General features: G+C 44.3%; 1 protein-coding gene across 3 annotated transcripts in view; it reads left to right on the plus strand.

The window, feature by feature from the left end:
* Window positions 1-27081, plus strand: part of LOC126355690 (calcitonin gene-related peptide type 1 receptor-like) — a 1110235-nt gene that overhangs the window by 1029873 nt on the left and 53281 nt on the right. For all 3 annotated transcript variants that reach the window (XM_050006057.1, XM_050006058.1, XM_050006056.1), the window contains exons 8-10: window positions 2044-2209; window positions 14732-14863; window positions 18418-18459. In XM_050006057.1, coding sequence (XP_049862014.1) covers window positions 2044-2209; window positions 14732-14863; window positions 18418-18459 — 340 coding nt within the window. The remainder of the gene's footprint in view (window positions 1-2043; window positions 2210-14731; window positions 14864-18417; window positions 18460-27081) is intronic.

A 27081-nucleotide genomic window follows, 5' to 3' on the forward strand; every position in this document is an offset into this window, starting at 1 on the left:
GGTAGTATACGTCGGACGCGCGTGTCGCCACTATCAGTGACTGCAGACCGAGCGCCGCCACACGGTAGGTCTAGAGAGACTTCCTAACACTCGCCCAGTTGTACAGCCGACTTTGCAAGCGATGGTTCACTGACTTCTACGCTCTCATTTGCCGAGACGATAGTTAGCATAGCCTTCAGGTACGTTATTTGCTGCGACCTAGCAAGGCGCCAGTATCCGTACTGTTGATATTGTGAATCATGTACCATAAAGAGCGACGTTCTTCATTAATGGATTAAAGTTAAGTATTCCACCAGCTACGTCCGTTTTTCTCAATTCTAACTCCCTTGTCATGTTCCAGACCTCACGGCAGCCTGCGTGAGCTAAAACGCGTGCATTTCGGCCTTCTTTAACCATACGGTTGGCTCTCCTGCCAACCACAACAGCACCAGTTTTGTTTCTCCTGATAACGATATCCTCCTGAGTAGTCCCCGCCCAGATTTCCAAATTGTGGACTATTTTACCTCCCGAATACTTTACCCAAGAGGATGCTATCCATGTTTGACCGTACAGTAAAGCCGCATGCCCCCGGGAAAGACTCCCGTTGCTTTCAGCTGTTAGCAGTACGAGCACAGCAAGGTCGTTTTGGTTGATGTTACAAGGCCAGATCAGTCAATCATCCAGCCTCTGAGGGGGAGGCTCTGTAAACAATACTTCCCAAACAGCAGCCACTTGCTCTATGCCATATGCAGTGATGTGAAGCGACTCCTAGCTTCGACACGTTACATGGTTACATGGCTTCCGTGGTCAAAGGATCGGATTTATTCATTATTTTAAAAGAATTCTTGAACTAAACTGTCAATCTACGCTGATCAGCGAGAACAGTATGACGACCTAGCTAATAGCCGGGTATGTCCACCTTTGGCACGGCTGACAGCTGCGACACGTCGTGTGTTGGAAGCGAAGAGGCCTTCGTAGGTCCCTGGAGAGAATTGGCACCACATCTGCCCACACAAGTCACCGAATTCCCGTAAATTCTGGGAAAGGGGGCTATGAGCTGTGACGCCATGTCCACACTTCCCAAACGTGCAAATGTGTTCTACTGGATTCAGATCTTGCGATTGGGGGTTGGGGGGGGGGGGGGGGTGATGGGGCAGCACATCAATTGGAACTCGCCACTTTCTTCCCCGAATCACTCCACGACGCTGCTGGGCTTCTGACATGTCGCATTATCGCGTAGAAAAATGCAGCTGCCGCCAGGGAACATGCACTTGGTCTGCAACGTGTCCAGTACGCCTCGGCCGTCGTGGTGCGTTGCACGAGCTTCGCAGAACCCATAGATTCACACTTGAAATTTCTCCAGAGCGTAATTGGACCGCCGCCAGCTTGGCTCAGTACTGCTGTACAGGTATCAATTAACCAACCCCTGAAAAGGGTATCGGGATTCATCAGACCATGCAACACCCTGCCGCTGCGCCAACGTTCAATGCCGACGGCCATGTGCCCAATTCAGTCGTAGATGCCGATTTCACGGTGTGAACACTGACGCAAGCATGGGTCGTCGGATGTACAGGTTCATGGTACGACGTTCGACAAGTGCAATGAGGGGTGCACCCCCCCCCCCCCCCCCCCCTAACCACACAACGTCTGTACGTGCTTTCACCTTGGTTTAGCCATCTGTTGAAGACACTCACCACAGCATTCCTCGAACACCCGACAACTCGTGCAGTTTTGGAAATTGTCGTATCAAGCCTCCGGGCAATCATAATCTATCCTCTGTCAAACAGATAAATAGCGCGTCTTCCCCATTCTACACACGGAGAACACACTCACTGATTCTACGAGCACCGTGCGTATGCTGAGTAGCAGTCGTTCCTCACTTGCTGACGGTGCTGTCACCTGTACGGATTAATTTCGGTAGCAGGTCGGTGGTCATAATGTTCTGCCTGATCAGTGTAAACCTGATGAAGGTACCAGCTAAGTGACAGATGCTTCCCTAAAGTGTTTTGTGGCGCTATTGTGAGACGCCTGACGCGGTGCGTGTCGTGTTCTGCGCCCCTGCAGGTGCTGGATCAACGACAGCAAGTACCTGGCGGTGCTGGTGGCGCCCGTGTGCATCACGATGGCGCTCAACCTGCTCTTCCTGTGCAACATCGTGCGCGTGCTGCTCACCAAGCTGCGCGCCGGGCCGCGCGTCGGCTCCAGCCGCCCCTCCAGCACGCTGCTGCAGGTGAGGTCCCCACAGGCTGCTTCATATTGCACGAGAAACAAAGTAATGTTCCGATGCTCTGCCAAACCTTACGTTACTCATAATGACAGATTGCTGTTCTTTCCTGGGATGGGGATGTTTCCTCTTTTTCTTGTGTAGGCTGACGGGAGTTGTGGCACGTAAATGAAAGTTCGTAGGCGTATTTGTACACCTGAAAGGAGACGTATTTTCAGATTTCGGGCCAGACGCATGAGAGTGACGACAGCAGTGCCCCTATGAGAATGGAAATAAAGTTTGCTTTAAATAAACGCGGTTGTGAAAAATTAGATTTTAAATAGTGAATTGGTGATAGACAAGAAGGCGTTTACGGCGAGGTTCGAATCCTGCCTCGGTCATGGATGTGTGTGATGTCCTTAGGTTAGTTAGTTTTAAGTAGTTCTACGTTCTAGGGGACTGATGACCACAGATGTTAAGTCCCATAGTGCTCAGAGCCATTTGAACCATTCTTCGTTTACGGCGACAAAGGGGCCATTATCAACACATCACTGAGTTTGAAGGAGATCATATGATAGGGCTACGAGAAGCTGGATGTCCCTTCTGTGATAGTGTAGAAACACTTGCCAGGAGTGTAGCCGCTGTACATGAGTGCAGGCAGCCGTGGTCACGGGAATGTACGGTCGCAACAGGAGCGTGCTCGGGACGGCCACGTGACACTGTAAGTAGGCTGTTTAGGTTTTTTTATTGGTAACACCGCCGCCACGTAGCGCTCTGTATAAAAATCACTGACAACACTCATAAATATAGCCCATCTATATTACTGTATAAAGACAAGCTGTTATTTAACGTTGTTACCAAAAATCTCGAAAAATGCTTCACCGATTTTCTTCTAATTTTTAAACGATGCTATGACAAACGTTTAGGCGGGCGTCGGCTAAATATTTTTTTTTCTTTTTTTAACGAAAATATAAATGTTTTCAGTTAAAAACGAATGCAAGAGAGATCATTTTTGAAAGATATTTTAAGCAAAATATTTTAACAAAAATTATATAAACAGCAATGTACCCTTTTGTTTTCGCCACCGGAGTCACCGCTCGAGGAACGGACAGGTGCAGCGCGCTACCAGTGCTTGGCTGCAAGAGGAGCTGCGAAGCCGTGCTCCCACTGTGGCGTGACGCTAAGCAAATTGTCGGGCGTCGTTATTGCGGCACACAAAAGCTGCCGTGTTTTCGCGCCACAGAATGGGCAGAAACGGGCAGAAGAAGAAGAAGGTAGACCCTTCGACACGGCAACCGACTAGGAATGCGACCGCCACCCACTCGGAATGCGGAACGGAACCGCAACTAACATCGTGTACCTGTCCCCCCTCTGTACATTCAGTGCAGTAGTGGGTCGTGGGCAGAGATGTATGATGTGATAGCCAACTACTGCAGGGAAGAGAAGGCGTAAACCCCGTTGAGTCAGGCGTCATCGTCCAGCCGCAGGTAGCAAGCGTGGCCGACCACCGCGCTCTGACGGCCGCTTCGTCCGCCCACGTTGGTGATCCTCCTACTGTGGAGAAGACGACCGCGCCGAAACAGCGCGAGAAGCAATCCTAGGCCCTGATCAGCGGGCTGCCTTGGATCTGCGATGAGAAGACGGTCCAAGATGGGCTGTCACGTGCACATTTGAGGGGTGCCAACTACTAAGCTGCACAATCGGACGAACAAGAAGAGGTCGGCGCTGTACACCGTCGTAGTGGAAACTGCGACGGATGAGAGCGACATCTTCGGGATGAGGAAACTCTTACACTTGCATGTGACCGCCGGAGCTCTTCCCATAGTCATGAACACTAAGGTTCAAATGGCTCTGAGCACTAGGTCATCAGTGTCCTACGACTTAGAACAACTTAAACGTAACTAACCTAAGGAGATGCCCGAGGCAGGATTCGAACCTGCGACCGTAGCGGTAGCGCGGTTCCAGACTGTAACGCCTAGAACCGCTCGGCCACTCGGACGCTAAGGCTCAGTGCTTAAGGTGCCGAGCTGAAGGTTATGTGGCAATATACTGCCGCAACTCGGCACCTTGCGTCAAGTGCGCCGGCGTGCACGACTCCCGCGTCTGTGAGAGGCAACGAGATGAGGCTCCAACTTGTGCTCGCTGCGGCGGGCCAAGCGTGGTAAACTGGCGTGGCCGTTCCGCCTTTGTCAGCGACGGCTGCGCTGGAGACAAGACGCCAACCAAGAAGCCACGACGGCGGCGCGGTAAGCAGCGCCGAACAAAGGCGCAACCAACAGGGGAGAAGGCAGGCATCACTATCCACATGCGACCGGAATACGGCGCCAGTGAGAGGGGCTGGCAGGACCGGCCGCCGGCGGTAGCCAGGGAGGCGTCGCAAGTGCAGGAGATGTACGCCGTGCTGGCGGCCGCGGCGGAGGAGGTGACTGCGACCTCCAAAGCCTCCATGGACGCAGATAGGGCAGCTTTTAAAGCCACCCTGACTGCAGAGATGGAGGAGGCATGCAGCCAACTGCGGAAATTGCGCTCGCAGCTGGCGCACGCCACAGGTGGTGAGAAGACACCTGCCGCCGCTCCCCTTATGGTTCAGCCTGCGGCAGAACACAGCGTGGCTGACGCACAGAAGAACAAGACGCGTGTAGCCGCAAGAACGCCGAAGCCCATCGGTTCCTAGTAGTTCCACTTCGCCGAGACGGCCCTCTCTGAGTCTGTCAGCGCGGCCAGCGAGTGAGGAGTGGTGCCGCTACGCGACTGCACATGTCCGAGCGCGTGGCTTCGACGCTCGTCCAGACACCGATGGGCGATCCGGGCCTTCCCTCACGCCAAGTCACCAGTGACGCAACGCGACACGGGGCTCTCACAGCCTAAACTGCAGCACACCGTGCTACAGCACCGTCAAGGACTCATCTCTTATGACGAACATATGGCCTGACATGGCATCCGCTTGCATGATACCCGCTTCTAACTTAACCAATCCTTGCATGACCTGTCGCAATCAGCAAGACATCCGCTACTGCTCTTACTAACCGACCTAACTACCGGAGAGGTTTGTTTCTCCTTGACGTTTGCCTTGACAATTTTTATGCTCTCTGTCCTTCAAACCGCTATCCTTCGTTCAACTTTCGACCGAATTTATCTCCATATGAGTCCGTATTAAGGGTTAACCTTAACCAGACATCGCAGTACCCACTTCGTGCGACACGTCACTTTAGTGAAAACTAACCCTTACGCGGAGATGGCAGTAGACCTTTTGAGCTGGCCATCATGTCGGTGCGGGCGTGGAGGGGCTCTTAATTAAATGATAAAGCTTTTACATTATTCGTCAGTCAGTTGTCCCATAAAGCTGGAAAGCTTTATTCGTAGCTTATCAGCTTCTGGTTGGAATATTATTACGGAATCTGAATTTGAAATAACAGTTAACAAGGCTCAAGATCAGAGAGGCATGGAAGAGAAGATGGGCAGAGAAGCGGGAGTAAATGAAAATGGTGATGGGGAAGAAGGAGATGGACGGAAACACAAGGGAGGAGCAGATGGACAGAGGCCAGAGGAGATGATGGACAGAGAGTGGAGGAGCAGCAGCAGACCGGTAAACAGAGGTGAAGGAGGGGATGGACAGAGAGAGGGGGTTTGGGGGCAGAAAGAGAATATATCCCGTTCCCATTCATATTCAGCAATTGAGAAGCATTTCCATGTTCGCTAGTTACATTGTATTAGAAAGCGCAAAAGCTTTGGAAATTATGACATGACAAGACGGGCCAGGGAATGGATTGCATCAAACTTCTGCATTCAAACGTTTATTGCCATTTCCAGTGATGTTACAGCGTAGGGGGAAAAGGCCTGGGTGCGCGTGGGCGGAATAATGGACATAGAAATTCTTTTCATGAGATTCAGTGTTTATTATGTTTCATGCTCCCTTCTCTCAACTAAATTACTGAACATCAAAACAAGATTAAATTATCGATATTGCTTCTTAAGAGGTGCGGGGTTAACTTTCAACAAATACCAACATCGGTAAATGATTGTCACTTGGATGCATCTCTCAACGTAATAAGATGGCAACGTCCTCACATTTACAACAATTAAACGAGAAAAACTGCAAGAGAGAGGAGCACAACTAACGGATAAGACCACCATCGTGGTGGAGCTCTTTATGCTCACCACCTTTTATCAAAGTACTAATGTACTCCCTGGATCGTCCTTATTCATGACGCTCAAAGACTTTCTTGGAAAACTGCGACTTGACAACATCATTATCGAGATGGCACCTCAAAGTCATAGAAAACATTGAAAACTTGTAAAACTCGTCACACACACAAATTTAGACACAAATCCTCGTATTCATTATGGTCAGTTCTAAACAATTACTTCAGGTGCCCACTCCAAGAGTAAATGGTTGAGAAAATATACTTGACATCTCAGCAACAAATAATCTTGTGCAAACAGAGTTTAGTGACAACAATGTTTTTGTAACATCCAAACCCACCAAAAATATACGCAAAATACATGTATTTATAGAAGCAAACAAAAACTCTCTTGACGCCTGATGACAGTGCCACTGAAGCACAGTTACTAAACACGGTTTTCCGGAATTCGTTCCGGATGGAACGTCTTCTGGTCCAGACTGTGTACCAGTCAGGTTCCTCTCAGAGTATGCAAACAGCTCCTTACTTACCAGTCATATACAACCGCTGACTCGTCGAAAGTTCCGTACCAAACACTGAAAAGTAGCACAAATTACACCAGTAACTATGAAAGGAAATCGGAATGATTGGTTGAGGTAGAGACCCATACCTAACATATATCAGCATTTGGATTTTGGAACATATAGCGTATTCGAATAGGTGGCTTTTGACACCGTTCCTCACAAGCGACTTCTAATCAAATTGCGTGAGTATCGTCTCTGTTGTGCGACTGAATTAGTGATTTGCTGTCAGAAAAATCACAGTTCATAGTAAATGGAGGACAGTCACAGAGTAAAACAGAAAGTAATGTCTGGCGTTCCCCATAGAAGTGTTATAGGGCTTCATCTACACACGTGATTTAGGACAAAGGCAGCAGGGCAGCTCGGTTTGTACCAACGCGAAATAAGGGAGAGAGTGTCACGGATATGTACGGGAATTCGGATGGCAGTCACTAAAACAAAGACGTTTCTGTTGCAGAAGGATCTTCTCATTTCTTTTCAATCATCTGCCTTGTCCTCAGAGCGTGAAAACATTTTATTGACGCCATCCCACACAGGGAGAAATAAACATCATGATAAAATATGAGAAATCAGTCCTCGCACCGAGGGGTTAAGGGTTTTTTATTTATTTATTTATTTATTTTTTCGCGCTCTGTTCAGGAATATGTCGATAAAGAATATCTTGGAGGTAGTTCGATGAGTCCTCTACGGGGTACTTGACTGTGAGTTGCCGAGTAATCAGATACATGCAGATGTGAGTACTCTTGGAGGTTCTATCGAGGTACTCAGTATTCACGCACATCACAGTATGAAATAACTGACATGATCCTATACAAATTGAGTTTATACTACGAAGATCGTAAGAGCACGTTTTACGTATATCATGATCACTGCTTCTCAGTGTTCTTCAAATTTTTTTAGGAATCCACCTTTACAGGGAGACTGCGGTAGTCGCTCTATCACAAAAATGCCCTTGTCGCTCCGTATGCTCACCGAGTATGCTGGGTGCTATGAAACCACCGCAAACTTTAAGTCTTATGATCATGGATCGCAACCGGACAAATTACGAACAGAAAGCTTAGCGTTGTGTTCCACATTTCCGTGCGTGTACTGTAACTTGCCCAGTCACAGAGAATAGCTTTTACGAAGTGCGGGAAGCTTGTGAGCTACTGCCACCTCCGTCCACAAGCTGGGCACGAGAAAATAATATTACATTCAAAATTACAGAGCCTCTACAAAGAAGAAATAAGAGAAGCTATCCTGAATCTCTAGTTACAATTAAATTCCCAATTACTCAACCATCCAGACATTATAGAGATTATTTCTGAACGGAAGAATGGCACAGGATGCTGGTGTGAAATACTGCTGAATGAAGCTAATGCCCACCGCTGCCCTAAGCCGTCTTTCTCCCAGCTCTCATTTTATGTGAAACAAACAGCAGCACATTAACTTGCCAATTAACTGAATGTAATTTAAATATTTGAGGGAAATATTAGACGATAGATGTTTGATACAGTGCGCTCATAGTACTTTTTCTTCTATGCACGCAGTTCGTGCCTAGCTCGGGCTGAGCCGTTGGTTTTCAGATTCCTCCGATTCGCTACCCTCAGCGAACTGGGAGTACTGGAAGCGCTTCGTTACACGTATGTCGACTGTCCCGTATGTTCGTGCCAAATGGATAAGTTTCGTGTTCTTAAGTCTCTCGCTATGATTCCTTTCCCTGTGTGGAATTTGTTTTCGATACTGCCAAAGCGGCTATACTCGTAATTCTCCAGTTACTTATTGTCATGCAATATGGTCTCCGCTGCGTGGCAAAACGCCGGTTTTTCGATGTCCCACAACGCTAAATGATCTACGGCAAGTGGCCAGACCAGCTACGACCATCTGGCAGCTGAACACACTATATGGTGGAAAGTATCTGGACATGCCATGTGATGCGGAACTGACCACTAGATATTACGAGAGCCTGACCTGCCAGTGTATAAGGAGGCGGGCAGCGCTGTGTTGCCAGTAGAAAAGCAGGAACAGCAACATGGACCGGTCAGGAGGGCTCACAGACACGGAACATCGGCTAATGATTCGATGTCACGTGAGTAATAAACCCATCTGTGAGCTTTCGACACGTCTAAAGCTGTGGAAGTTCACCGTTCTTGAAGTGAGGCATACCGCATTACTGACGTACATGGACTGGTGCCCATACCGGTGGCAAATTGTAAAAAAAGTGACTTTTAAACAGTGGAAGAAAATATTTGTAAGGTCCAAAGTGCTACCAGCAATCCATCTACCACAGTGGCAGGTTGAAAATAATGGGTACAGTGGTCGAGCAACTCCTAGTAAGTCAGACTCCTGTAGCAAATACTAAGCGACGCTTGAGGTGCTGTGAAGAGCGACAGCACTGGACAGTAGGTGACTGGAGACTAGTGGATTTCTGTTCTTGACTGATGACTCATAGTGTACCGTGTCACAATATTTGTGGTGGGTTTGAGATTGGAAAACGTCTGAAGAACGTTACCTGCCATCATATGTAGTCCAAACAGGAGATTTTGTCAGTATGATGTGGTCCGCATATGGCGCTTGAGAAACCGTTAAATGTGAAAGATATGAAAAAACCTTACGGCATTTTATACTGCGTTCAGTGGAGAAACAGTTCGGAGACTATTATCGTTTGTATCAACATCACAACACAACCTGTTGTACAGCAGCATCTGTGGTGTGATGTCTTTAAAGTCAGTACCACCATTAGGCTGTTGGTTATTCATGGTGTAACACTAAATAAACAACAGTCTAATAGCGGTACTGACTTTAAAGAAATATATTGTGACTGTGGCCCTGCATTATGAAAACAATTATTATATGTGGTGTAATGGTTTGTGGACAAAAGGAATCCTGAAATGGACTGGCCTGTCCAGATTCCGGCCCTGAACCCAGTGGTACACCTATGTGATGAGTTGCTCCAAACCTCCAGCATCCAACATCACTACCGTATCTGGTTTAACTTCCACAGACATTCAGATAACACACTGAAAGCCTACGAACCAGATTTGAAGCCGTCTTAAGCACGAAGGGTGTTCACATCCGGTATTAGTGTCCACTGACAGGTACTTATATAATTATTGTCATACCGCGTAATACGTCGCCGAACGTCCCACTGCAGAGACCGACCACCGCACTGCAAATTTTCCACGTTTGGCTGCAGTAGCCTTTGTAAGGCATTGACGTGGCGACTCAGTTTGGAATTATCTTGATACAAAAACGAGATCAAGTACTGCAGCTTCAGCTGGTGCCATTAATGCTACTATAGACACGGTGACTGTTCATCACTATGTAGACTACAGAAATATGTTCACGTGAAAGGACTCAATCGAATGGCGCATTCACGAGCACCCTTATATCCACAACTTGTTAGGTTACCAAAGAAAATATTTGTGCGTAGCATCTACATCAGTAATATCGTTTGGTAACGAAAGTAATTATTACCAAATATTATTGACTGGCGACTCCATGGCGTGTTGTGTGCACCACGACCAAATAGCGGATAGAATTGGAAGGAAAATCAGCATCGGCCGTATGCTGTTGTTTTATTGACAGCAAAATCCATTTTCGGTCTTTTGGTGACCATCCTCAGTGCTGTAATATACAACTGAAATTGGTAGGCACTGGTATCAAAATATAACCACAAGCTTATAGCGATCACATAAAATCAATCGCTCTAAGCTTGTGGTTATAGCTTGATACCAGTGCCTATCATTTTTAATTGTACGTTACAGCACTGAGGATGGTCACTAAGTGACCGAAAATCGGTTTTGCTGACAATAAAACAACAAAATACGTCCAATGCTGATTTTCCTTCAAATTCTATTACCAAATAGTCTGTATCGGGTATCCTTCTCCACAATGCAGAACATATACTGTAGAAGAATTTCTCATTGCATGTACAGTCTTAGTTGATAGCCTGGAATCAATGACTAATTGCTAAGAAACAAACGAAAAAGTTCGGAAACTTTTATATACACACAGACATATTTTAATTTTTTACCTCGTACAATGGATAGCATAGTCTCAGAATTAAATTGTAAGTGGTCCCAAATGCGCAGTTCAATTCAAGGTTACTGCAAGCTTCCTTTACTTCTGAGACGTGTACCACAGCTGATATTTTCCTTCCATTTACTCACAGGTGAAAACACTCTGCCCCACTGCTAGACCGCCAAGTATTGATTGAAAATCACTACGGATTTATAATGTGCTTGATAAGAAACAAAACACTGTTCTCCACGTGGAGTGGAGAACGAGGTGAGCTGTACCCGGATCGAATACGCACAGCTGATTATCGATCAGCCAGTTTAAGTGTGGTTTTAGGCGGTTACTCACCCTCGTTTATGCAGACGGCTCAACCCCCCAAACCACCCATTTCACTTCAGCTCGGAGAACATGCTAATCAAACAGTTAAACTACTTTAACACAGATTCACAGACGGTTTAACATCAAAATGAAATGTGACAACTTCTGGAAGAAAAAAAACTGATCCGCTATTGGACAGGATAAATGTTAGTAGTAAGAAGAAGTAAAGAAAATGAATGAAGTGTAATAAATAATATAGTGCCCGGGAACATAAAACAATAGTACCCAGTTTCATTAGGTTACGAAATTCCTTTTACCTGGAGCATAGTGTTACCGATGCAGACAACGAAATCATATAGTGGCGAAAATAAATGTCGAATATTTGCCGAAACTTTAAACCTGAACGTTGTCATCCATAAACAGATTATGATATCAGTACATTTGTTTCTTTATAAAACAATACTGGTGGAAACAATCCATGTTTCTACTGTGAGGGAGCAGTATGTGTAGTCTATAGCAACCGTGTCATCTATAAACGCTCACGAGAGTTCTGTGGCTTCGGTATGGTTTGACAAAAGTAACGTTCGATCAGAGGTTGCGTATAGTCACTCCAATAGGACAGCGAATATGAGAGGTGGATGTCGCGGTGAATGTCGCTGAGAGTTAAAGTAATGTCTCTAGAATCTCGGACAAGTTTCTTGCGACATGGTCAACTGAGGATCGTCTCAGTAGTGGACACAGAAGAAAAACAACAGGTGTACAGGACCAATATCTGTGTATAACAGCAAGTAGACACCCTCAACACAATGCGACACTTCTACAGCGGCAGTTCCAAACTACTACAGAAGTTCAGGTGTCAACACAAATGATCCAAATAAGCTCCAATGGTCAGGGCTTACGTGCCAGAAGACATTTAATCGGGTTCGGAGAGAGGCTCGTGTTACATGGGCATGAAACCGCTCTGTGGGCAAAGCAGCAGTGGGACACAACGCTCTTTCCTGATGGGACCCTTATCAGTCTCCCCCTGAAAATAATGATGTTCGTGAGTTCAGGCAATGAAGACAACGTGCACAACCCCACTATGTCGTAGACCGCTAACCTCATAGTGGCTGTTCAGTCATGGTTCGGGATGTAATCATGTATGGTCACTGAGTAGTAGTAAAGTTAGCTTTCAAAAGAGCGCCGCAGCGCGTGGCGTGCAGCAGTCGCCCTCCGTTTTCTGGCATCGGTGTCTCCCTCTAGCGGGAAAGGGGAAAAATGGGCGCGTGGGTTTAAGAAGTCGCTGTATGGGCTTTCGGAGGGAGTTGGCAGTCGGGGCATCAAGAATCGACTTCTCTGCCGGTGCTAAAGGGACAGCACGCAGACCACGGCATCAGCGTAAGCGACGCGATCAGCGACTCCGTTGTATGGGGCGTTAACTGCTCGTCGCGAAAGGAATCTTCCTGAGCGTGGGTCCGCAAGGGGCCTCATTTTCAGTTCGGCCGTATGCTGTCGACCGGCGAGGAGGTTCTGAAAATCGGCGCGCCTTCCTGCACCCGTTGAAACGGCTGGCAGTGGGAAGCTCGGGAGAGCATTTGGAGGTGCTGCGTTTGTTCAGTCCTGGGAGTCGTAACGCACCAGAAGTTGAGTATTGATTGTGAACGGATTTTATGAAATTTAATTGAATTCAATTTACTTATTGTTGTTAATTATATCACCCGTATATTTTGAGAGGTTTCCACCATTCATTCTCGTCTGCCCATTGTGGTAATATTAGAAAGGGTGGTCCGTTTGTCCCCTTTTGAGGATGAAAGGGAAGGGGCGGGAGGGAGTCAGAGTAAACCTGTGGATCTGATTTCTTCTTTCCCCTCCCAGCTTATCTACGGGTTATTCGACTGTTAGCACCAAAGTCCAAGGCAACAAAGGCAGTACTGTTTAAAATGCAAGGCACTAAGACCTGACCCATTCTCTCGTCTGCCATAAATAATATTAATAGACTCACATGTAAAAGGTACTCCCAGAAAAATTCCGTTTGCCTCGTGGTAAGAACTAGTCAATTGCATAACGAATTCCTGCTCATCTGGGAGCTGTAACTTACATAAAAAGGAGAATGTTGTAAAAGTTCGCAAGTCGTACCTTGCGAGCGCCTGTGTTTGCCGTAAGTTGACTGGCAGAAATTTGTAAAATTTGTTTTTTATATATTTCGGAAATGTTAATGTTATTAACTGTGGTGTACACCCCCCCTCCTCCAACCTCCCTCCCCCCAGCCCTTTGCATAACTCATGCGTTTTGAGAACTTTCGTAAACAGGATTGTCTTTATATGTTGCAGACAAGATAGATTCTGCGCCATTTAATGAGCCTGAGTGAGGCGGTTGTGGGCGGCCGTAGCTACGGCTGTTGTAACCAAAAGGGAAATTTGTCTACCCAGAAGTGAAGTCATATATTCAAATTGTATTCATTTATTAATGGAGTGAAATTCACCTGTAATTTAGCAGAGATTGAAATATTTTACAGCGTCGCGTTTTACACGTTAAGTTGCTTGCCTTTACTTACCATTTACGGGCGTGAATTTTTTATAATAATTTAATAATTTAATCGTCCTTTCCTATCGTAAAATGTGACTTTTTCGTTAAATGATTGTTGGTTTTTTTTAATATCCTAAAGTCATGCACTAAATTTGAATAAATAGTGTTACTGAAAATTGTGGGTAATTTCACCGTTTATTCCTTGGCACCTACTTCCACTTTACATGTTATGTATTAATTGTGATTAATAACCTTTGGTGAATCAGTAATAATTTTACCGTTCTGCCACAGCACATCCCTTACGCTAATGCAGGGGAAGATAACTGGTGTCAAGTATCCGGACAACATCCTTTCACACACTGTTGCTCCGTGTGGTGAGCGTATTGGGACTTATTCATGTGACGGGGGGAAATGCACAGTCACATCGTCACAATCTTGCGAACAGCTTCCCAGTGGAGCATGCAAACAAACTGGGCGAAAAGGCCCCATACTCTCCAGATCCCAGCGGCATAGAAAATGCATGAGCCATGCTGAAACGAGCGGTGGTTGTCGTCCCATTCCACGTACGACCACAAAGTGGAAAGAAGCGATATCCCAGAAGCCTTACCTGTACACTTTGGTGAGGAGTGTTCCTAACAGCACTCAGAAGATTCCCCAGGACGACGAGGGCCAATTGGTTCATAATGATAAACTGCAGTGAAACCTTTTTGAAAGTTTTATTACTTTTTGTTTATATTTATCAAGTACAAATATATTAATCTATTTTATTTTCGTTTTCTTGTCACTCTATCTGGCAGAAAAAAACCAGTTTTGTTTCTTGTTATGTACTGTACTGATAATCAATATGCAACAATTATTTTGATCATTGCGATTTTGAGTTATGATCTTCTATCTTAAAGAAATGTCGCGCTCTAGCTCGCACTGACCGAAAGAAATGGGCATGCACGAAGAATGATGGAATAACATATGGTGGTTTAGTTGCTTGAATCGAGGCTGTAGATTAGTGAGTGTCCGCATGTCCGCAGGCGCTGCGTGCGGCGCTGCTGTTGGTACCCCTGCTGGGTCTGCACTACCTGCTGACGCCGTTCCGGCCCGAGAAGGACCACCCCTGGGAGAAGGCCTACGAGCTCATCTCCGCCGTCACCGCCTCCTTCCAGGTCAGTCACTTCTCCCCTCTCTTTGTCTAGTCCTGTACCCGTGGAACATAGTAGGCAGTCTTACTCACAGCTGCTTCTTACGTTGTTGCTCTAGACCTACTATTGCAGCCTGGTGAAGAAAATGAAATTTTCCCGAAAAGTATTTCGTGCACCTCAAGGAAGGCGTCCTGGAAAAGCTCAAGTAAGCTAGGCTGCCTAAGTTGAAAACCCGACATTGATTTTGATCTGATGATGGCATATGCCACTTGGGAGTAATAAATGCACTGGTAGTAGTTTCAGCATTGTCCGCCAACAGATAGCGTAGTGTCATAGCTGCCAGAGCGCCGGCTTTGTGTACCCTTCAATAAGGAATGCTCAAACCCAGAATGCTCTGTGTGGCGCAAACGTGTGAAGCTAGCAGGCAACCATAACAAGGAGGCAACCGTTCACAGTTTCAAATACTTATAACTGTAACAGTAATCTGCAAGAAACTCACATTCTTTCTAGTTTAGCACTGCTGTCCTAGCTACCTTGCGAAAGCTGCTGCGATTTCCGTACACTCTGTCGCTTTTCTGTCTGAATATTGTATGCCTTTCCCCACACTTTACTCGATTTGAACAGACCTGTCAGAGCAGCACTGCTGAAAAACCTTTACCTTCAGAGAAAAAGGGTTCTTTCCCTTTTCATCACACAAATGCTTCCCCTAAATCCATTTCCATGGTAGGAATGCAGTTCTGAAATCAGTTTCTCATATTGTTAGAAAATCTATGTATATCTTTGGTGAAGAGGTGCCAGAGATATATATCGTCTAAATCAACATTGTTCACCCTCGATTTTTTGACCCACCCATTACGTCATTAAGTCAATGGCACTTCTATGCTATCGAAACTTTATCATCTACCAAAGTCCTCATCGGAAACCATCTATCTGCATTTACGTTACCTCACTGCCCAAAATTATAATATTTTCTTACACTTTATCATGTTTGGATTATTATTTCCTTTAATTACCATTGTCACTTATTTGTCTTTATTTTCATTCACCTTTTTTCACTACCCCAAATAATCTTACTGTTTAACACTTCATTATGTTTGCATTATTATTTGCTGTGATTACGTTTATCATTATCACTTAGTTGTCGTTATTCCAAATCACAAGCAGTAGAATTATTAGAGTTGCTTCTTCGTTAGGTATACCAAAATATTATGGAAATTATCTTATCGTATTCATTTCTTATTATTAGCATTAATTATCCGTCTCCCTCACAGGCTTATCTCATGCAAATGTGTTCACAGCCCCAATTATCTTCCCTGCAACCGGAAACTGTTTCCCACAATATGACACTAGTTTATTCTACGATTCTACCTACGGTAATAAGTACTAATTATGACGACAAATGTTGAAGAAACACACCCTGAATATTATTTCTGCCGTTTTGGCTCTATATGGTTCTCCGGACTACGTTAATATGTGACTGTCACTTCCTGTAACAAATAATGCTGTATCTCCGTCAACCATTCGCTACCTGGGCAGTGGTGTATTCCAACGTGGAAAAGTCACAGACTAGCGTGTACTGTTATTCAAGATAGAGCCACAAACTCTCATTTGGCAGGCTGCATTTGTCTGTCTGGAGCACAAGCCATTTACGAAGATGACACGTCATTCTTTTTTGGACCAGTTATGTTGCTGGATTTACGAGACCGACGAGGAACTCTTCTGCTCTGCTAACCCCTTCACCTCTTGTACCCAGCATTCTCCATAGTTTATTAGATGTATTCTAATCTCTGCATTCCTTTAACCTCTAAAGTTTCCTCACAACGTTAGTTGTTTCTTGACCTCTTAATACAAGTCCTATCTCCCTGTCCCTTCATCATGTTCCAATGTTCAACACGTTCCTCTCCTCGCCCACTCGGCGGACAAGCTTCACATTTCTTACCTTATCAGTTCACCTAATATTCAAAATCCTTTTTTTGCCTCACTTGTCAAATGCTCCGATTATCACCATTTCCGGTTTGTCCACAAGCCATGCTTCACTTTCATACAATTCTGTGCTGCAAATGTATATTCTCGGCAATTTCTTCTTGAAGTGAAGACCGATGCTTGGTAGCAATACACTTATTTTCTGCTACAATGCTCTATCTGTCTGTACTACTTTGTTTTTTATGTCTTCCCTGACAAGTCCATCATGTTTTATTTTGCGTCTATTGGTAGCGGAATTCATTCACTCCATCTACTTTTTCGACAAGAATTTTGAACTTAAGTTTATCACTAATCTCAAGTCTACTACTCCTCATTAGTCTCAAGCAATAGTGTGTCCTCTACAGGTTATTCATTCCATTCAGCAGATTCAGCAACTCTTCCTCTCCTTTCCCGCATCTCGTAGTCGTGCGGTAGCGTTCTCGCTTCTCACGCCCGGGTTCGATTCCCGGCGGAGTCAGGGATTTTCTCTGCCTCGTGATGGCTGGGTGTTGTGTGATGTCCTTAGGTTAGTTAGGTTTAAGTAGTTCTAAGTTATAGGGGACTGGTGACCTTAGCTGTTAAGTCCCATAGTGATCGGAGCCATTTGAACCATCTTCCTCGGCTTCTCTAAGGGTACCGATGTCATCGGCATATATTACCATTGATATCGTTTCATCCTTCCTTTTAATCCCCCTGCTAAACCTTATTTTATATAATATCCTCTTCTATGTACATACAAGGTAGGGGCGAAAGAATTCACCCACGTCTTACATCCTTCTTAGACCGAGCTCTTTGTCCTCTATCTTTATTTTTTCCAAAATTGCAGTGCCTGCGTTATTCTGTCACGAACATGGATGCATGTCCAAAGGAAAGGGCACTGTGGAGACTACTGCCGTCATGAAACAGATTATCTGTATTCGCAATTGTGAATATGGAAAGCCAATAGTTGTAGAAAGGAATGAGGACAATGAAAATTTGTGTCATATAGGGACTTGATCCAGGATTCCCGCTTATCGCGGACGGCCGTCTGACAATTAGGTTTTCTGGGCACGACTCACGGCCAGGTCAACACTTCCATGCATCCGTGTGCAAAAGAACTTAGCATCGTAATTGAGAGTAACACAGGCACTGCAATATGTATTTATCCGCCGACACCGGGCGAGCTACTTACAAGTAAAATGTCTCACCTGTACGGGAATATACATAATGGATGTACGAATACAGGTTGTGTGCACATGGCTGACCAGAAATCGGAGTTTGAGTGTGACCGTGTGTCGTGCGCGGATAGGAAAATGGTAAGGCGACTACTCGCGATAAGCGGTAAATCCGGGTTCGAGTCCCGTCCGGCACAAATTCTTATTGTCGTCATTCCATTCTACAACTGTTGCTTGTCCATATTCGCAATAGCGAATACAGTTAATTTATTTTTATTTCGATGAGCTCACGTCCTCCTCATATCTAAATACTCAGTATGAGATCCAAAACCGTCGGTACAGTTTTCATTTGGGAAGCGCATTATTTACAGTAATGTATAATTATATGCGATTTTTATTAGACATAATTCTACATTACTCTGAATATGTCCGCTGAAAGTTGGACCGATTGACGTGTTTCAGGGCCTGTGCGTGGCAACGCTGTTCTGCTTCTGCAACGGCGAGGTAATGGCAGCAGTCCTGGGTTCGAGGACGGGCGTCCGCCCGCCGTGGCTGGCGCCGCTGACAGAACTGCGCCTGTAGAGTCGGCAGACCCGCGGCGCACGCTAAACTACCTGCGGCCGCCTCACGCAGTAGCTAGTAGCTAGTGGCTAGCTGCTAGCCAGTAGGAGTAGCCAGTAGCCACGCACTCACACACAGTAGCCCTGCATGTCGCCCCTCACCGCTGTAGCTCTTGCGACAGCCTGCAGGGGTGATGGGAGCTCTGCTTTCGAGATTTACAGCTTAGGTTTTTTTCCCCTATTTTCATCTTTACCAACACGATATCTGTTTCACTCCACAGCATTAAGTTAGAAATAATTGTTTTGACGTGCTGCATTCTTGAAGTAGTGACTTTTACATGTTTCCACCACAATGCCGATCACTTCTGACGAGTTAATTGTTTCAGTATATGGGATAAATGATGCCGTACAATTCAGATGGAAGACAAGAGGCATGATGGATAACATATGAGTATTTTTATGTTTCTGGTAGCATGTTTTCATATGAATTGTAGGAACTTACCTCGTCCTTAACCTGCTGCCGAAAAAAGCACGATACTAACTGAAGGGCCTAAAAAGGCTGCTGTTCCAATCTGCGAGTGAAAAAAAAACAGCGTTACTGGTATGTGGTATGTGGAAGTAGTATAGTACTAAAGTACCAGAAGACCCTATATTTTTGTTGTATCCTCAGCTCTCTGCTTTCCATACTATATGACATTTAAATAGCGTACTTCAAATACCAATGGTATCTTGTTAAAAACTGGGTTTACTTGTTCTTGAAAAAGCCGTTAATTCTACCTTTGTAATTATCAAAGCGTATTTTGCAACTACTATCATATCCTAAATATTATGCATTATTCGGTGATAACAGTGAAATTTACAATGGTGTCATAGTCTGCAATCTGTATTGGTAAGGGATGTATGGGATCATAGAATGATTAAACATCTTCCTCATAAGGGCAATTAAATACCTTAACTGCAGTCCTCCCCCGTTTATGACAGATTTTAAGCTCATAATGCGGACGCGACTGACTGTGAGAAATATCTCTACATTGTATCATCTCGTTGCTTAAATCATATTGAAACGGTTCTTCGGAAAGATAGACGAATCTGGAACCTATCATTTTACGAACAGTCCTCATACCGCTTGAGCTATCCAGGCGCAATTCACCGTTACTTCAAACAACACATTTTAGTAGAACCGTCTAAAAATCACATAGTAAACTCTTGACAATTATTTAAAGTGTAGCATAAGTTACCTTACGTGAATGCGAACTACATAACAGTTATTTAACTGAATGTGACATAATTTACAAATCATGTTCACAATGGTGGCCTCAGAATGTAAGAGGATAGTTTCTTGGACTTGTCTATGGGTGCAAGGTGTGAACGAGATTATGTTTTATACTAAATGTTTCCGGTATGCACTCTTCCTGTCCAAAATAAGTGTACAAATTTTGTGTTTGTGTCTTATTTTCCTAAATGTATGTTTTCTACTATTTTAACTCTGTGATAGCCTTTGATACACATTGTTTAATTTTATTATCTGTTTACGTTTATTAACATGTCTATATGTTTTACATTAAGTTCTACCCAAACTGAATGATTTGTGTTGAGTGTGTATTTTTTGTTTTTATGATCCAATTCCTTAACCCTTTGCCTGTTACTTATTTCTTACTAACTGTGTCCCTTGTCTTTGTTTGTTAACATTTTTCTCATTAATTTTATGTATGTAACTGCAGCTAAATGGGTAATAAATAAAATATATTTAAATTCAACGGGAAATGTAGTTGTAGTTACCAACTGTAATCAAGACGTGTGACAGTATAATATGAATATTTCTGCCAAAAGTTATTAACAAAACATTTTGGGTATACATCCACAACTGCTTTGCAAAGATAAGATTCGTCTTATTTTTCAAATATTAGCTCTCGAAACAATGTGACATAAACGATTATGATAAATTATATGAACTACAGAAAACCTCTGAATTCTCTCTGTATGTGTGCGCGTTTGTGTTTTGGTGTCTTCATTTGGGAAATTGGTTCCTTCGATATTTTTCAAACTGTTCATCAGGCTACCGACACAATACTTGCATGCTACGCTTATCACATGTACAGTTACTGCACGATAAATGTTTAATATCCACCCAAAAATGAAATTATGTTGAAGTGTTTCGTTAAGAATGTAAATTTTTCTGTTTACCAATAGATTCTAGTCTGCCCAATGCTTGACAATGACGTAACATAGGTGATTTTAGAAGCTACAAATATCGTCAGCAGCCTTAAATTGGTTCAGTGACACCGAGTTATAACCTACTGGTGATACTTTACCTCTGTAACATAAGACGTACATATTGAAAAAATTAATGAGTATAGTAATGAACAGTAAGTAACATATTATTGAGCATCTTTAGTGAGTATGGTTAATATTTCTTTCAGATCTATTCGTTAAATTAAGTGAAACTTCAATTAAAAAGAAATTTGCTAATCATGTGATCGATGAACGTACTATTCACTGGGGTGTCAAGAGCACTGGCGACTCAAGTTCTGATGCATATTTATTATTTATCTGTTTCGATGGCTATCTTCGCAATAGATGTTTTACAACGATTATTAATTGGTCTTATTATGCAGCCATGGATGGTAGTATTGGTATCAGTGGCACTGATTTTATGGACATTACGCCGTGGTCTAAGACACACCTCAGAACGCTTATCCCCCAACTGCCTCTGAGAATATCTCTCGCAGAAGCGGACGGAACGTTGCGCACGAAAACAGATCACTCTCTACTGCCCAAGAAAACAGGTGTTACCAAAGGTACATTAGTTCGTTGGTTTCATCACTCCAGGTTGAAGTAAACAAGTATTCCCTTCGTTGCTCGCTGAGTACCAGTAGAAAAAAGTTGAGTTTCATTCTTATTATTCCAGCTTTTTAAGGATGTTTGCTCCATTTTTCAGCAGTTTGCGTTATTCATTATCTTACCGACCACCATGTCACATTACCACCCCATGTCTCCCTTTACGCAGCCCGCATCTATCACTTTTGATTTTTGTGTCTTGCTCTTTATTTATTCAGTACCCCACCTCTCTCCATAAGACAGTCCACCAAACATCATCCCTCAGTCGTTTTCTCTACAATGACTCCTTCTCTCCGACTCGACAACTCCGATCTCTGCCCCAACTTCTTACAAAACCTACCAGCGCTTGAAAACAAACATTTGACACCTATAACTAGCCATATAGCTCGTCGCTAAACAATATGATTGTCGTAGGGGGTTGCCGGATTCGTTTCCTGGGCACGAGAAAGGTGTCTGTGTGAATGAATGATTTTCCCTGGCCAAAGCAACACGCACAAGGACCAGGGCACATCAACATATGACAGCTAGTTTGTTAACAGTCCATAACGCACCAATTCGTGCTTCACAATTGGCAATTTTACATAAATGCTATGTATATCTTTGATTGCAATAAATATAATCAATATCACGAATGAAGTTCCTTTAAACCTATGTTATAGATCGACAGATATCTATAATTGCATTATTCATAATACAAACGTTGAAATGCAAGTCCGTCTTGTTGAGAGCATTGAGCTAAGCGCCTCTTGGTATTAGCATGGGCACCTCTTAACATTTCTGCAGATACTGAAGCGAAACACGACGTATTCGTTTTTTTAACAAATCTGGATTTTCCAGTTCCGTTTCGTAAATCCTGGCTTGGACATATCCCAGTAAGAAGAAATCCAAGGACATTATATCAGGCGATCTCATTGGCCATCGAATAAAATCATTCGGGGTACACACTGCTGAGATATTCCCTAAACCCTCAACAATAAAGGTGTGGCTTGCCATCGTGCTGTTAGTAGCCCTCACAGCTAGCAGAAGAGGGATCTCTTCTAGGAGATACCCAAGATTCAGCTCATTCTGTAGATACAGCAAATACAGGCGACCGGCTAATATGACACCCAAATAAACGGGTCCAGTGATGTGGACTCCTCCATTCCCCACCATACATTAAGTTCGCAGGAGCGAAGTAATATAGATTGTGTCTATTGACAGTGGTGTCAGTGGCGAAACCATTCGTCTCCTAGTAAAATGTGCCTTATCAAATCCGGAAAACGGCTACTTTATTCTCGAGACGTCTACAGTACGATGCCCGGTTATTGATTGGCGTAGGTGCAGCTAAAAAGCATGCCATTTTCGTTCCTCCACAATCCTCTGTACAGAGGGCCTCGTTATTCCCAGATCCACTGCAGCTCTTCTGTGCCCTAATTTGCGATGAGAAATAGGTATTACTGGAAGAGATGTACTGACTTTCGTAATGTTAATTATAATGACCACACCATTATTATTATTAGTATTATTATTATTGTAGTTAGAAATAATAAAGCAATATAAATTCAATAACACCATAACACTTTCGCCTGTACTACATAGTACGTACGCATTACTTTCATTTAAGCTATGTTTACACCGTGTGGTATGTGCTTCAAGATAATCAGTCACCTTCAGGTCAACGTCGAATGCGTCGCAGATTAGTGTTTCCACAATACGTTGTACCTGCAGATCCCACGGTTCTTAAACGTACGTCTGTACGTCTACAATCATGCACGGAAGTTAGACGTTGCGTTGAAAAACGCCATGAATACAGTTTTCGGGCCTCAGCTGCACTGCAGTGCGTTTCCCCATAGATCAGTATCGTATCGATGCAGTCTTCCTTGGAGTACATTGCAGTTGCTATTTGTTTGACTGTAAGACTTGAGTGGAACTACAAACAGACGGCCGCACTGCCTTGTCAGAGCGCAAACGTGGAAAATGCACGCAGATAGTGGCACAGCTTGGTGGAGGTTAGCTTGAACGTACCCTTCCCCTTTGGACAGCAGAAACGAGGCAGTTCTCCTTCCACTAACATACGCGGGGAACATGAAACTTAAGACGACGGCTTGCGTGGGCCGCCTGGTAAAGTCACTGGATATGTGGGGTTGGCAGTACACAAAACCCACGCGCAAACAGATAAAACGCATAGAACACGATATTACAAAGCTTTAATGAAGTAAAGTGAAGTGCGCATTCAGCCAAATCGAACTGAAATATAATAAATAAACAGAGTGGACCAAGCTTTTCCTTGACCGTAGGCTCTGCTAGAGCAGCGAAGAGAAAACCTGTTCCCTTTAAAATATGTAAAATGTGGTAAGAAACACCATAAACAATGCATGCATCTTATTCGTAAGAAAAACTGTTTTCAGTACTGTACGAGTCAAAATCTAAAAGCATATAATGCGTACAAAATATGTACAGAATTGTGTCTGTGTACTGCACGTATGGTGTACTTTACAATGATGCGTATAGGCGGAGTAGCTACATCAGCTGCACGATGTTATCTCCTGAATATACCATTAAGATTCACTTACCTAATGTACTCTCGTTGTGTGATGCAGATCTTAATGATGTTAGAGCAGGGGAGCTGGAATACTGCAATCAAATTTTTAATCTGGACTAACACCCATCACTATTATCCAGCAGAAAAACGTATCAAGCAGATCCGCGACACCCTTTCCCACGTGCAGAGGCAGGGTGACGACTCGTCGTTTTGCTCCGTACCAGGGCACGTGGTGTGTCACCAGCACCTCGACACAGAGCCATGCACAAACTACACCTGAAACTGTGCGAATTAGCAGCCAAGCAGCGACTGACGTACTGCTGCTGAATGTCAGCACCGCAATCGGTTATTGAAACATTTCTTTCTGCCAAATCATGCCTAATATTACCCGGTTATGCAAACTTGTAGGAATGTCTGGGTTCTTAAAATCATCATCAGTTATTTCAAGAGCGTCTGCATGATGTGTAAAGTGGAGTGCAATGTGCAATTAGCACAAGACGAATTACTAGACGTATTTTTCCACCAAAACCATAACTTCCTTCAGGTATGTGACAAATATGGTGCAACCTTTCTCCAGAGAGCTAATAAATAACGAAATACTAAACGGTTCGTTTCCCTTGAGTACGCTGTGGTCCCTAATTGGCCGCTAGAGATACATCTGTGTGATCGCTCCCACACCCAAACCCACACACACACACACACACACACACACACACACACACACACACACACACACACACAAACACACGCATGACGACAGGGCGATAGCGCGCACGCACGACAATGTAACAGCCAGACTGCCAGTGCATCTATGACAGTGTTTCAAGAATAGTTAATATCATTAAAAATTCTCCATGTTGTGTGCAGCTAAAATCGGTATGCCGCTACCGCTGTCTGAGGAACGTGTTAGAGCATTAATGGTGTACGAAGCCCATGTCGCACGTACTGGTACCCGTGCAATACTTACGGCGTATCCAAAACAACCTGTTGGGTCTACAAAAAGGGTAAGTAACGCGATGATTACGGGGCTTTGGAGCATATGATCACCGTCTGCATCATTTTAACTACAGGGCTCCCATGGTAGAGACCAGAATTTCCTCGACAGGGTGATCTCTCAAAAATAGTGGGAGCAGAAAATCAGACATACGATGCAATGCGCGATAATGAATTAACCATCTTCAGGGTGACCATTATTGTACTATTCGAGGAAACGTAAGTTAGTTACAATATACGGCGTGCACACCTTCTAGTCAACACGTAAACGTCATTGTAGACATTTGTATTTCAGTTATGTCATGTTCGATATGCCTGCCATTGTTGATGATGATGTGGCGCCGACGAATAGCGAATTTCTGCATTACCCGCTCAACTGTTAGAAATCGATGCTGTCGATGACCTCCTGAACAGCTGTTTTCAGCTTAGCAGTGGTTTTGGGATTTTCCCTGTATAACGTGCATTTAATATAGCGCCCATAGATTGTGTTCAGACCCGGAGAATATGGCGGCCAGTCGTGTCCTATGCCAAGTGCTTCTGGGTACCCATAGTGAGAAGGCAGTCCCCAAAGTGCTCCGCCCAGATATTAAACGCTCTCCTGCTCCGATGGGGACGGGCTGCGTCTAGCATGAACCATGTCTTGTCGAAAACAGGATCACTTTGGATAATGCGGATGAAATCATCTTCCAGAGCCTTCAAGTATCATCTGGTAGTCACCGTGCTATTAAGGAATATCGTACCGATTATTTCGTGATTCTACACTGCTCACCACACAGTCATCCGTTGAGAGTAAAGAGAATTCTGGATAGCGAAATGTGGGTTCCTCAAATGCGCCAGTTTTGCTTGTTAGCTAACCTATCCAAATGGATGTGGACTTCGTCGCTATACCAAACCAACACGTGCATATTAATTCCCGTCATGCCCCGAGACCAAACATGCTGTTTGGACGTCGTAGCGCAAACCGTTCAGAAGTTATGACGATTGTATCTTATGTAGCTGAATAAATGTCATCCTGTACATCAAAAGTAGCTTGATCGATCTGTTGAACCTACTGAACAGTGTTTTTAACAGAAATTATAATACAGACATCAACAAAAGTGAAAGAGAGGTGACAGAAAGTAAGTGAATTAAATCAGGAGTTGCTGAGGGAATTAGACTGAGAACCGAGGAACCTTAAGTTGTGCATGAATTTGGATAGACGTGACTTATATGTAAAATTCATATATGCAAGAGCGAGAAAAGCCTTTCTTAAAGAGAGATTTTTTAACATCCAATAAAAAATTCGTTGGCAAGTGTGTTCGGGAAAATATTTATCTTGAGTGCAACCTTACATCGAGGTGAATCTTGCACGATAAACAGTACAGATAGAATGAACGTAGAAAATAGTGAAATTTTATGATACAGTGAGGCAACAAGTCATTGGATTGCGATATGCACATATTCGGTGCTAGTATCGCGTACTTAGTATATAACAGGGCATCGCATTGGCGGGACTGTAATTTGTACTCAGCTGATTCATGTTAAAACGTTTCCAACGGGATTATGGCCGTACAACAGGAATTAACAGGCTTTGAACGCAGAATGGTGGACGGAGATACACGCATGGGGTATTACATTTCCTTGGGGAATTCAATATTGCGAGATGCACAGGGTCCAAACTATGCCGACAGTGCCAAATTCCAGGCATTACGACTCGTCACGGACAACGCAGTGGCCGACGGCCTTCACTTCACGGCTGGGAGACACGACCACTGTGGCCGAGCGGTCCTAGGTGCTTCAGTCCGGAACCAAACTGCTCCTACGGTCGCAGGTTCGAGTCCTGTCTCGGGCATGGGTGTGTGTGATGTTTTTAGGTTAGTTAGGTATTAGTAGCTCTAAGTCTAGGGGACTGATGACTTCAGATGTTATGTCCCATAGTGCTTAGATCCATTTGAACCATTTTGAACGGTGGAGATCAGCGGCGTCTGCGTGGGGGTGTTAGTGCTAACTGACAAGCAACACTGCAGAAATGAATGTGAGACTTAAGCCGGACGTTTTCGTTAGGACAGTGTGGTGAAATTTTCGGTTAATGGTCCATGACAGCAGACGACCGACGCGAGTGCCTTTGGTAACATCACGACACCGCCTGCCTCGCTCCTCCTGGGATCGGAACCATGTTGCTTGGACTCTAGACGACTGGAAAATTTCTTTCCCGTCAGATGAAACCCGTGTTTC

The sequence above is a fragment of the Schistocerca gregaria genome, chromosome 3 (genome assembly GCF_023897955.1).
Source record: "Schistocerca gregaria isolate iqSchGreg1 chromosome 3, iqSchGreg1.2, whole genome shotgun sequence".
In the NCBI taxonomy this organism is placed as follows: domain Eukaryota; kingdom Metazoa; phylum Arthropoda; class Insecta; order Orthoptera; family Acrididae; genus Schistocerca; species Schistocerca gregaria.